Below are 13329 nucleotides of genomic sequence, written 5' to 3' on the forward strand. Positions count from 1 at the left end.
AAAACATCAGAACAACAGAAATTTAGATTCCTAGTGTTGACAGCGTCTCGAATATTTTCAATCAGATTCATGTATTTCATTTCATGTCACAGTAGGGCTACTTACACCATTAGGTTATCAGGTTTTCACACCAGTGTCATTCATAAACACAAACCCATTTGCCAATTTTCAGCATTCCTTGTGCATCCCATTTTTTAAAATAGCCTTGCAGAACCTTTTCCATACACGACTGGTCAGAGCATCAGACGCGCGCAGATGCACCCACTGGGTAATTTGTGTTCTCTCTTTCCAGATGGAAATCAAGCTGTAGCTGTAGCACTATCGGTTAGCAAATAGTCCGGTATACTCCGTGTGCTTTGTGGATGTCCAGATAGAGATAACCTTCAAAGCCTATTACCACCAGACTATCTGACAGATCCACAGCGCGTTATCAACTCATGCAAGATGTGTCGAGGGTCATTTGAATTCTAATAGGGTCATAGGCTCCCCAAAACCTTGTGAAACAAGATTGTTAGTGGCATTATCAGATGTTTGATTCAACCTTACTGGGAAACTAGTTTTTTCTTTCACACCTCCGACCTATTTAGATGCAGCCTTTTGTGTCAAGAACAAATTGACTCGAGTGAACCCACAACTCAGCGGCGCTGTATGGCGTGTCAATGCTTGTATGACACTTCCCACACTTGAGTGGCTGCTTAATGTAATGTGTGACTCAGACGTCCTTTTGCCATAATCAATGATGAATTTGTGTAAGGGCTCTCGGAGGCATGTCGCTTTGAGAACTCTTCTCCCATGGCTTTTGTGAAGTCTTTTTAAGCTCCATGTAGCATTTTCAAGGGCTGTATTTTTTTTATTAATGCCTCTTTTAGTTACATTAAATGCACTAATCATGGTCTTAACATTTTCTATCAAGGACAAAACTTCGAATTGACTCAGACTTTACGAAATGGTTTCCGTATGTTTCAACAACAATCTTGAATGCTTGCCGCTGCTGCAAAGCTGAAGCGTTGGCTCACCGAGGCGCTCACTGAGGCTGTCAATGGAAGACATGGCTTTGTAATACAAGTGGAATATTATCGACTAGCCATATTGACCGGATCTGCGCTCTTGTTGACATGGGTCACAGATTGCCTGTTCCCATGGTTACAATTAAAACAGGAGAAACTCAGATAGCATTTAAGGGTGATTTCCCCTGTCGTCCTGATAGCAGATGGAATCTGATCTGAATTATGATTGCATTTTGTTGTTTTCAAAATGAGACAACAAAAGCTTCAGTCTCATCAGATCACTGTAATGCCAAACTATTCGGATTCAAAAATAGCCTAATTGCCTATTTTTAAACATAATGTAGTAGGCTGCTACTTTCTGTGAATCTTTTCTGTGGTCGATCTAAATTTGCACAATCACACAGATTAGGCTGCACTGTCTTTGGATATTGGATCACATTTATACCGCTTTGTTGCAATCAGTCTGCGATTGAATCCATTTGACATTTTGCAGCCGGAAGCTCTACTTGTCCAATGAACCTTTCACTAACAACAGGAGTTCTTATTCAGCTTCTGATTGCTGAGATCAGGGCCGTTTCATGGCATGCAGGCACTGAAACTGCTTTAACCCTGCGGCATCAGCCAATACGCTCATTTATTAAAATCGTGCTGTTACGAAAATCAGAATTACTGGAAACATTTCTCTGGAATTTGTTATTTAATGTAGATATAGTCAGTTAATGATCTTTGTTAAAAAAAAATCTAGAATAATGATGACAATCAGGGAGATCAGAAAAGTGCCAAAAGATATTGATAAAAGATATCGATATTCCTTTAGAGGTGATTTTACAGGTTTGTGATTCACCTCACACACCACAGAACTGGTCTAGACATTCATTGATGGTTTGTAAACTATAAATGGATTGATATAGCTCTGGTGCGCCATGATGTTGGTCACATGTTCAATTCAGAGTGCATTTTATATAAGTGTTAAGGTTTAGTTTCTTTGTGTTTTAGGGTACGTTTACACAACAACGATATGCTTAAAACGGAGAACTTTCTTCAATGAGTTTTCCGCGTACAGACGACAATGTCAAAACAATCCCCATTCACACGGATCCTAAAAACGCTGTAGCCTATTCTGCTGTAGGCCATTAGATGGCACTATAGACTGAATCCGTAATACGCATGTGCATGACGTCATCGTCTTCAGAGATTCACGTTTTGTTGTTTACACGGAGACCGTTTTCAAAAACGTGCAATTAGTTTGGTTTTGGTTCTGTTCCTGTTTGCCTGAGTTCCCTGTCATTAGTTTCCATAGTTGTTAATTAGTTAAACACCTGTTGCCTGTTCTATTGGTTATACTCCCTTATGTATATATAAGCCTTCAGTTCTGTTTCCACTTTTGTGTCCGTTTTTTGGGGTTGGCAACTTATAAAAACTTATTTCTTTTTTTTTTTTTTAGCTTGTTTGCTTAACACCTTGTCACATAACAGCTTTTAGACATTGTTTTGTTTTTTATTATAAGTCAGAAATGACAAGGAGGCAACTTCTCGCAATGCAAAGTCAATGGAGACGGTTGGATTGTGGGCATAGCATGCCTGTCTATGTAACGTGGTTGTGTTCAGTTTCTCCCTGGATTCATGATTAAAAAGTCTTCCTATTCTCTGAATATTCTGCGTTGTGTGCTTACTACACCCACACCTGACAATAAGTGATGCTGGCTGATTTTTTTGTTAGTTTCTGTTTTATTTAGTTTGGTTGTCTTTTTTTATTTATATATATATATATATATATATATATATATATATATATATATATATATATATAGGGGTTTTTTTGTTTGTTTTTTGCTGTGTTTCTGTTTTTCGTGGGAAAAATTTTTTTTTTCATTTTTTTTTTTTTTTGTTTCTGTGTTTTTAGCATTTTGTTTCATCGTTTTATGTTATTTCATTTTTATTTTGCTTTATTTCATTGTTTGTTTAATGTCGTTTCATTTTTATTTTGCTTTATTGTATTGTTTGTGCTAAATTTAAATATTTTATTTTATTTCTGAATTTGTCTTTTTTGTTTCATCATTTTATTTTATTTTGCTTTTTTATTGTTGTTTGTGTTTAATTTTAATTTTATTTTTAATTTACTTTATTTTATTATTGTTTGTTTAGAAAAAAACAATTTGACCAAAGTAATTACAAATAGTCATCAAGGAAATGGTGTGGTTAAATGAATATTAATGTCTAAAGCCAGCAATCTCTTAAATCTGACTTTTACTCGTTTTAGGCAGGTTGATATTTATTGCTGGTTCATATCATAAAATACAGAACCACAGAGAATAGCGCTCAACCATAAATTTGTCCTCCAGTATTCCACCATCAGCACTAATGTCAGTTTAAAAGTGCTCAATCTTCAGACCTGTACTACTCGCACAACACGGACTTTGATCAAGCTTAGGCACCATCAGCTGAGCCATCTGTGGCTTGCCTGTATTTGGAGAGGCTCTTAACAATGTTCAGATGGGCTAGAATGGAAAGCCTGAAGTTTGTGTTCCTTTTTAGCCTCATGTGCATGATGAACGCTCGCCCATTTTAGCAAAGACTGATGGTCACTGTGTTTGCGAACAACAAAAAACTAGAAGGTGAATATAGACTGGAAATAAAGCGGAAATAATCCTAGTGTGCAGTCATTATGCAGCAGTACATTACTTGCAAGAAGATATTTTGAATGATGTCTGTAACCAATCAGTTGATGGACCCCATTGACTTCCATATGGAAAAAGAAATGTCAATGGGGTCCATCAACTGATTGGTTACAGACATCATTCAAAATATCTTCTTTTGTGTTCAGCAGGAGAAAGAAACTCTTACAGGTTTGGAACAACTGGAGGGCGAGTAAATTATGACATAATTTTCATTTTTGGGTGAAGTATCCCTTAAACATTTGATAAAGGGCAGACAGATTTTTTTGTTGTAAATTTGTTCCACTACAGGCTATTTGTGGATATGTATGAATGTACAGACTGTATGTCTGGTAATAGACTCTACATTTTGAACCTGCCGCTTGATTTATGACAAGCTGACAGATTTGTAAGGACCTCGAGTAAATCTATTGTTCTTCTTGAAAGATGAAAGTGTTGATAACCTGTCCGTTATATTTTCAGAAACTTTATGATTAGCCCTTGATGTTTGTTTTCATTATTTTGCTCTGGTACAACAGTGTGCAGAATGAGTAGGATTGTAATCTCTGAGTTCCTTGCAGGCAACTTTCTCGAGTCGTCATTGTAACACTTCATTTGTATCTGGAAGGGCCCAAATAATCCATTTCATGGCTGGGAGGTCTGAGGTTTGGCACACGCACACGCACATTCTGAACTGTTGCACCTTTGTGAATATATATATATATATATATATAAAAAAGAATATTTGGTTTCCATGGAAACTGTTTCTAAACAAACTGATGCCTTCATACAGTACACTCCTTTCGATCTTCAAGGGCACTGAAAAATTGAAAGAACAATCCAACCATCTCTCTTGTTCTCCCTCTCTCTCGAGTCACACACTCTCTTTTTTCTTCAAATGCAAAAGAGAAAAAAACACAGATAAACATTTCTCTGCATGAATTTTCTTTCTGGTCAGTTTCAGCAGGTTATTTCTCACTTTACCCTTGGTAAAGATGCCACACATTTGAGAAATGATCATTCATTAGTGTAAAGCACAGCATGTATGTAAATATATTTGTTTAGAAGTGATCAGATTGTTCAGTTTCTTCTTCAACAATGTGTGTTCAACTGCTGAGATTTTAAAAGACTATATCATAAAAAAGATTCATGTGACTCTGATGGAGGTTTTTTTCTTGTCCTTGACTTGATTTACGTTGAAATAGAATTGCACCCAGATACATTTACCGTTTTATTTCAACTTGTTGAATTCATCAGTTGGTAAATTTTTCTTCTTCTTCTTTTTGTAGTAATGTGTGCATTTAAACATTCGTTGGTGGTTAGTAAACTATGAATGGGATGATCATAATAGATCTGGTATCATATGATGCAGATCAACTTTTCTCTTTTTTCCAGATGGTGTTTTCAGAGGCTGTTCTGTTTTTTGTTGTTGTTTTTTGTTTGGTGTTTGGTTCAATTGTTTGTTTTTTTCTTTTTTTATTATAATTTATGTTATGTATTTGATTGTTTTTTGTCATTTTGTTTGGTGTTGCTTTTTATTGTTTTTTTTCTATTTTATTTGGCTTCTTGTTTTGTTTTTGTGCATGTTATTTCATATTTTATTTCCCAGGTCCCAAAAAAAGAATCAATTCAATTATGTGGTTAAATATATATTAATGACTAAAGCCAGCAATCTCCTGAAACTGCCTTTTACTCATTTTTAGGCAGAAAATAATAACAGCCTTAGGGTTTTAGTGCAAAATGAGAGAGAGTAAATGTGTAAGGTCATCTAACCATTGACGTTGTTGTCTTATATATGGGTTTTAGCTGCCAAAATAATAACTAATTAATGTAGGCAACTTACACTCAATTGTGGTTTATGCATATGAATGTGTAGACTGAGAGAGACAAAACAACATTAATACAAAGACTAAATAAAATAACTGATTAAAATATTTTTTCCCTTCACACAGCTGTGTCCTTCAGTGGGATTTTGTGATGTCTTATGGAGCTGTAATTATCTATGAGCCCTTTTACCTGAGGTTATGAAGCACAAGCACTGGGAGGAAACTTACCACACAAACAACACCTACCTTTGTATCTTAGCAACATGTGAAGTTCTCCTATTTTTGCCTAGAAAGAACAAACAAAAATCTGCGTTCACAGAATGTCATGCTGATGAACTAGATGTTTATTGTGTCCATTACTGGTATGACAAGACTATGGTTAGATGAGTAAAATCAATATTGAAGAGTAAATAGTGGGTTCCATTAGAGCTCGTGCTGTGGTCGACCCTCAGTCCTGTAGGCCTATTTTGTTTTCAAAGCTGTTGTTAGATGGAAAAAAACAAGCACACTTTCATAAAAGACACCATTTGGGTTTTGCTGAGCCCTTTTTCTTTTTTCGCTTCATTCCATTTTTGTTTCTAAAATTGCCATCTAGAATGGACAAATATGTACTGTAATAGCAACAGAATAATAAAGTGATATTCCATAGTAAACCTGGATTAGTCTCTTGCTTCTTCTCAACCTTACTTCAGAAGTGTTTTATGGCCTATTTTGGAAAATGTAAAAGTAGTATCATGTAAAATGATAATCAGACAACCATATTGGTGGGGTTTTTTTGCCATGAGGTTCAAGGGAGGCAGTGCTCCTTCAAAAAAAAACATATATATATATATATATATATATATATATATATATACACTACCGTTCAAAAGTTTGGGGTCGGTACGATTTTAAATACTTTTAAAAGAATTCTCTTCTGCTAACCATGGCTGCGCTTATTTGATTAAAAATACAACAAAAATCAGTTATAGTATTAAATATTATTCCAGTGTAAATCAGCTGTTTTCTGTGTGAATATATAGTAAAGTGTAATTTATTCCTGTGATCAAAGCTGAATTTTCAGCATCACCAGTGTCAGTGTCTTCAGTGTCAAATGATCCTTCACAAATCAGTATAACATGAGGATTTGATGCTCAAGAAACATTTATTATTATTATCAATGTTGAAACAGTTGTTGGTCTGTCAGTTGTACAGTTTTTTTTGTTTTGTTTTTAGGATTCTTTGATGAATAGGAAGTTCAAAAGAACAGCATTTGTTTGAAATAGAATCTTTTGTAACATTATAAATGTCTTCACTGTCCTTGATAAATAAAAGTATTGATTTCTTTCCTCCAAAAAATAAAAATAAAATTCTCACTGACCCCAAACTTTTGAACGGTAGTGTATATTATGAAACATGAGATAAAGTAGTCACCCCTTTTTATAAAGTAAAGCACCCCTTTTTCTAAAATGACACTGTCCAGCAGCAACAAGGTAGGCAGCATCTCTGATGATCACCGTAATACACCCTACCCTAATCATAACTTTTCCCTAAAATCAGAGGGAAATGATAATCCTAATCCTTGTTGTTAGAACTGTAAACTTGTCGCTCAAATCTGATTGGTTTATTGAAATTTTGTTCCAGGATCAACAAAGATGTTGACTCAGGGACATGTTGTGCTTTGTGGGGTGTGAAGGCAGGTAGTCGCTGTAACTGGCTGATCACGCTGTTTGTGGAATAGTGACGATGTTCATACAGGTTTGCAAATGTGTCTGAAGCTAGTGAAAATGGACTAATTACCAAATAAACGACACACCCTCTCAATCATCCACTGGGCTGCATCTAAATAAGCATACTTCCCTATTATATAGTAGGTGAAAAACTATGCACTGTAAAAATATTATTGTTGGTTATTAATATTATATTATTATTATTGGTTTAACTTAAAAAAGTAAGTAACCTGGTTGCCTTTTAAATTCATTGAAATTAAAAAATGAGCTAATACAATAAAGGAGGTTTAATCAACATAAACTCAAAATATAATGTTATCTGAACCACATAAATTATCTAAGTTGATTTGACAAAAGAAAAAAATTTGTGATAACAAATCATGCAAATATTTTTTACAGTCCAAACTCACAGTATTCATTTTGAATGCTTGTGAAGTGACTCAGATTTTGCTGTGGGTCACATGCTATTGACGAATCAAAAAATACACAACTGGTGTGCACATCCCAAACACCCAGATTGGGCGCAGGTGCAGGACAACTGAGTAATACAAATGAAAAAAAGAAGTGTGAAGTCCGCACACTGAAAAGGCTGCTCCAAAGAGTTTATTAGCTAGGCAACGTTTCGACCATCAGGTCTTCATCAGGCACCTGATGAAGACCTGATGGTCGAAACGTTGCCTTGCTAATAAACTCTTTGGAGCAGCCTTTTCAGTGTGCAGACTTCACACTTCTTTTTTTCACATGCTATTGACAACATGGTGATTGTAATGGTAATTCACTGTTGGAATTACCATAATTACACGATTCTGGCTTGTAAAAAGCATTCACATCCTTGTAGAACTCGTAATTCCAACTTGTAAACTCTGAATTTTCTGAGAGCTTGGACTTGTACCACGTGACTGATGAACCACCTGACTGCTGCAGATTCATTTTGGCGCTGATAGTGTTGCCATAATGTCCGTTGCCAGCACGTACTGATTTTGCAGAGTTAGACGGGTCAATATATTTGAACGTCCTAAACCTAATCTTACCCATAACTTAACTAAAACACCTTCGTACTACCATTGGTCCATGGGGTGTACGGTGAGGCTCCATCTTCTTTTACATGGAAATCTCCTCTAGTTAATTTCTCCTGTTCAATCCGTCAAGGTCAGAAGTCTGCAAGTAAAAACATGAACATACTGAAGAGCCGCTTTATGGTAGAAAACGAAGTTGTAGGCCTACTTCTGATGAAATGAGACACTGACACTGTTTTTCTCTAAAGCTGCTTGATTTGAAGCAATCTATTGTACAAAGACGTATATAAACGTGACTAGAGTGCTTAATTGCAGAGCTCATGCAAACATTAACGTTGCAACGATCAGATGCTTTTCTAATCAGATGTTTGGAATAGAAGGTGTTTTTTTAATACTATAGTCGAACATCATTTTGTGGGTATATGACTTGATGCAATTTGTTTTTAAAGGATGTTGTTTTAAACACAATAGTATGTAATAAATAGTGGTATACAAATATATACACAATGGTATAAATAAGCAGGCTAACACACACACGCACACAGAGAGAGAGAGAGAGAGAGAGAGAGAGAGAGAGAGAGAGAGAGAGTCTTTGTATTGATTTCTTGTATATTTAACCCAGAAACAATTCAAACATCATATTGAACAGGCACGTGATTTTATATCGCTATAAAAACAAGACAGATGGACTTTGCCTGTCTTCATTTCAGAAGACCACGCCATCACTCGTTAATCCTGTATTTAGGCTACGTCTCGCCCCCGCTGCCCCACACAATTACGCACATCCTTCTTTGACAAACTAATGCGATTTTGCCCATCTTATATGTCTCTTTGAATAAAAGCTATGCTAATGTCCACATACTCTGAAGCGTTTCAGTGGCTTTACTGCTATATCTATTGTACATAAACCGCAGTCTCTCCGGTTGCGTTCTCACGCGACAGTGCGCGCGTAAAATGTCTCCAGACATGAAGTTTGGCGCGAGCCATCTCATAAAACACTAAAACTACTTCTTCAACGGTAGCAGTGTCTTAGGCTTTCAGATTCGTAAGACATTTTGGACATTTTGAAGACAATTTTATTTCCGCCGATATAGGCGAAGAGTGGCAGTGAGACAAAACAGCTGGCTAAAGGACTGTATGGAGACCGTCACATGAGATCTGATGTCATACGGGACGCGCGGCAGAGGCAGCTGCTCTCGTAAGGTGGCAGTCAGTCATCAATTGAATAGGAGCAAAGAAATCAACGCATTGCGCACAGACATTATTGTTGTTATAAAACCTTGGGATTTTCAAATTAAATTAGAGGTTTGCAGTTTGTAATAAGGTAAGACTGTTATATTTGAGTGTTTTGCCATGTAACAGACATTTTTGTAAAGTGCAATAGCAGTATCAGTTATATATATGTAAATATACATATATATATATATAATATATATAGGCTATATACTGTATATATTTTCTAAATAATTATGTTGTAAAAAGCTTATTATTTTACCCTTTTTTATAATCTGTATCATGCAGCTGAACTTTTCCAGCGACATTTGATCTTATTTTGCAAACCGACAGACGATGGACAGCAACGTGGTGCAGATTTTTAAGGAGGACAAATGCCCCTTATCTCACCCCGAGAAGTGTTTGCCCAACTTCACATGGCAGTCTGTTGTCTCGGACATTTATAACTATTCACTGAATGAAAGCTGGACGAACGAGCAGGAAACTAGGTCCCCTATCATTCCGATCATCGCTGCCGTGTACTCTGTGGTGTTTGTTGTCGGACTAGTGGGAAACTGCCTTGTGATGTATGTCATTATCAGGTAAGAAATACCAATGTCCTAAAATGTACTGCCCTTCATTGATTATCAAATGGGGGCCATCTCATTGTGAGAATATGTATCTACATTTTTTAATAGCTGTTGATAGACTTTATTTTTTTATACAGTCATTTGAAACGTTTCCAATGGGATGATTGGACGAAATATCTGTTTTTTGGAAAACATTTAGTCAAGGGTTCAAGTCGAATTCGGCAGTTTTGCTCCCCCCGGTGGAGTAATATATAAACGCACAATGTAGTCAAAATGACCTTGACATATAGTAAATATATGCTGCTTTGAACAGGGTCTGTGACTGTGTCTGCTCCACATTCTGTATACACGAATAAAAATCATACTAAAACAGGGCTGTGATATAATATGACACTTCAGATGCAGCTGAGTATAAAGGCTCATTTTGGGGACAACATTTGAGATAAAAACTGCTGCAGATCATGTTTGTTGAATAATATATCACAGAAATATGATATAACCAGAAAAAATGAGATGGGCTTGACCTGTGAATGATATATAATGCCTTTACACAACCGGCAAACCACTGAAAGACAAATGTTCTGTATCAATTGGGAATTTTCAGTTTGTGTAGTATATGACCTGAAAGCAATCTCATGCATGAATTCATCACACTGACGGGTTGTGTTTCATTAATTTTGACACTTTCCGGCTCATTCAATTTTCCTGAAAGATACACTAAAATGAAAACCGCCACCAACATCTACATCTTCAACCTGGCTGTTGCCGATGCCTTGGTAACCACCACCATGCCCTTCCAGAGCACAGATTACCTACTGAACTCCTGGCCGTTTGGTGAGGTGGTGTGTAAGGTTTTCATCTCCATCGACTACTACAACATGTTCACTAGTATCTTCACTTTGACCATGATGAGCGTGGACCGCTATGTGGCGGTCTGCCACCCTATCAAGGCTCTGGACTTCCGGACTCCGATGAATGCTAAGATCATCAATATCCTCATCTGGGGTTTGTCCTCGGCTGCTGGGATCCCTGCAATGGTCCTTGGGAGCACTCAGACAAACAATGGTAGGGATGAACGATATAAACACTACTGTAAGACTTTTCAGTAAGTCTCTTATGCTCACACAGGCAAAAACAGCAATATTGTGATATACTATTACAATTTAAAATAACTGTTTTATATGCAAATATATTATATTATAATATTATATAAATTTAAATTTTTCCTGTGTTGGTAAAAGCTGAATTTTCAGCAGCCATTACTCCAGTTTTTCTGTGTCACATGATTGTGCAGAAATCATTCTAATATGTTAATTTGGAAACATTTCTTCTTATTATCAATGTTAAAAACAGTTGTGCTGCTTAATATTTCCGTGTACATTTTGATAAAAAAAATTCAGGATTCATTGATAAATAGAAAGTTCAGAAGTATATCAATCTTTTGTAGCATTATAATGTATACTTTCAATCACTTGCATTCTTGCCAAATTAAATGACCAATTTCTTTCAAAAGAATATAAATAAATTAAAATCTTACTCACCCATAACTTTAAAAAGAAAAATAAATAGTATATCGGCCAACATTAGAATTTTTTTTTTCAGGTGTCAATATTGGATATTTAGGGTAAGTCCCTCGTCACTGGTTAATGTTCATCTTTAAAAATACTGAGAATTGAATAACATTGTTAAAAGTTATCTTTAGTGAATCTCAAAATGAATATTTCCATTCTGTACATAATCATGTTGTGATGCTTAAATTGACATTTTTATTTTTTAAATTAATATAGTTTTGAAACATAGTGTTTTATTTTGTATTAATTAAAACAATATAGTATATAGAATTCTAATATTGGCAATTATTGGTTATTGGCCATAACATGAAAATAATGATCAACTCAACAGTCATAATTTCAATATCGGTGCATGCATAACACATGGCACTGAAAACCTTTCAATTTTAAGATTCAAAAGTCAAGAATTTAATATTTGTTGATGTGGGACAAAAAAAAATTAAAAAAAAATGTCCTCTAGTAAATGATGGGACTGTCAGTTCTCTGCTTCACCCTAATGTACTTGTTGTTCCTTCCCACCGTGGCTTCATTATAGCATGCATGATTAACCTGTCCTCAATTCTGATTAATTATTAACCAGTGTTGTTATATTTCTTCTGCAGGGACGACAGAGTGTGCTCTGCAGTTTCCAGAACCGTATATCTACTGGGACACAGTGATGAAGATCTGCGTCTTCATCTTCGGCTTTGTGGCTCCCCTCCTCATCATCACCGTTTGCTACACGCTCATGGTCCTGCGCCTTAAAAGCGTCCGCCTGCTGTCGGGCTCGCGGGAAAAAGACCGCAACCTGAGACGCATCACCCGCCTGGTGCTGGTTGTGGTCGCTGTGTTTGTGGTGTGCTGGACGCCCATACACATCTTCATCTTGGTCAAAGCTCTCGCGCACGGAGTGCCGGAGACCACAGCAGTCATGGCCGCCTACTTCTTCTGTGTGGCGCTTGGATACACCAACAGCAGTCTCAACCCCATCCTGTACGCTTTCCTTGATGAGAACTTCAAACGGTGCTTCAGGGACTTCTGCTGCCCGGGCCGGGCCAAGGGGGACGGGCACGGCGTCAGTCGGGTCAGAAGCACTCTTCGTGAGCACACGTGCCCAGCAGAGGCCAAACGGGACGGAGGCCACGGTCGACCCGTATGACTAGCCGTGGAGCTATCATCCTTTCAGGGTCGAGAGGACTCGAATGACCTGGGACTGACACAGATCACCACCGCCATCTGAGGAAGAGAATGTGCCCTTTATGTTTTTAAAATAACTATTGCTAGAGTTTGCAAAAAGCGATCGTTTAGTGAAATCATTGTCTTGTTTCGTATGTCCATCCATATTCAATTTTTTACAGAATCACCTCATTCAAATCTTTGTTTATCACTTTTCTTTTATGTCCATCGACCAAAGATGTTGTATGGTTAAAATGTCATTGCGTAATGTTATAAGTCCTTTGTGATATTATATTACTAGCCAAAACATATAGTTTCCTTGGGTAGATATGATAAAACACAATGTAGACAAAAACAACAAACAAACACATTTTATGTTTGCATCCGTTTGTACTGTTCATTGTTTATTTTGGATTGTAAAACAGCCCTGTTTTCTATTTAAAAAATAAATAATAAATAAATATATAATAGTAATCAGATTCAGCAGTGTCACATAATTATGACTCAGGAAACTATATATCTCTAATGACGGAAAAATAAAAATGTATGTCGTCCATAGCAGTTAGTGTTATCGGAACTGCTTACTGTCT

At 36.5% G+C, this 13329-nt stretch overlaps 1 protein-coding gene across 1 annotated transcript; it reads left to right on the plus strand.

Annotated features, from left to right (window-relative positions):
• Nucleotides 1–9320: 9320 nt before the first annotated feature.
• oprk1 (opioid receptor, kappa 1) lies at nt 9321–13037 on the plus strand. The gene is made up of 4 exons (XM_056267584.1): nt 9321–9535; nt 9733–10025; nt 10726–11078; nt 12187–13037. The coding sequence occupies exons 2-4, from the start codon at nt 9781–9783 to the stop codon at nt 12720–12722; spliced, it is 1134 nt and encodes a 377-aa protein (XP_056123559.1). The 5' UTR covers nt 9321–9535; nt 9733–9780; the 3' UTR covers nt 12723–13037.
• Nucleotides 13038–13329: the final 292 nt, after the last annotated feature.

This window comes from Rhinichthys klamathensis, unplaced genomic scaffold (assembly GCF_029890125.1).
Source record: "Rhinichthys klamathensis goyatoka isolate OS25496 unplaced genomic scaffold, OSU_Roscu_1.1 h1tg000261l_1, whole genome shotgun sequence".
Classification (NCBI taxonomy): domain Eukaryota; kingdom Metazoa; phylum Chordata; class Actinopteri; order Cypriniformes; family Leuciscidae; genus Rhinichthys; species Rhinichthys klamathensis.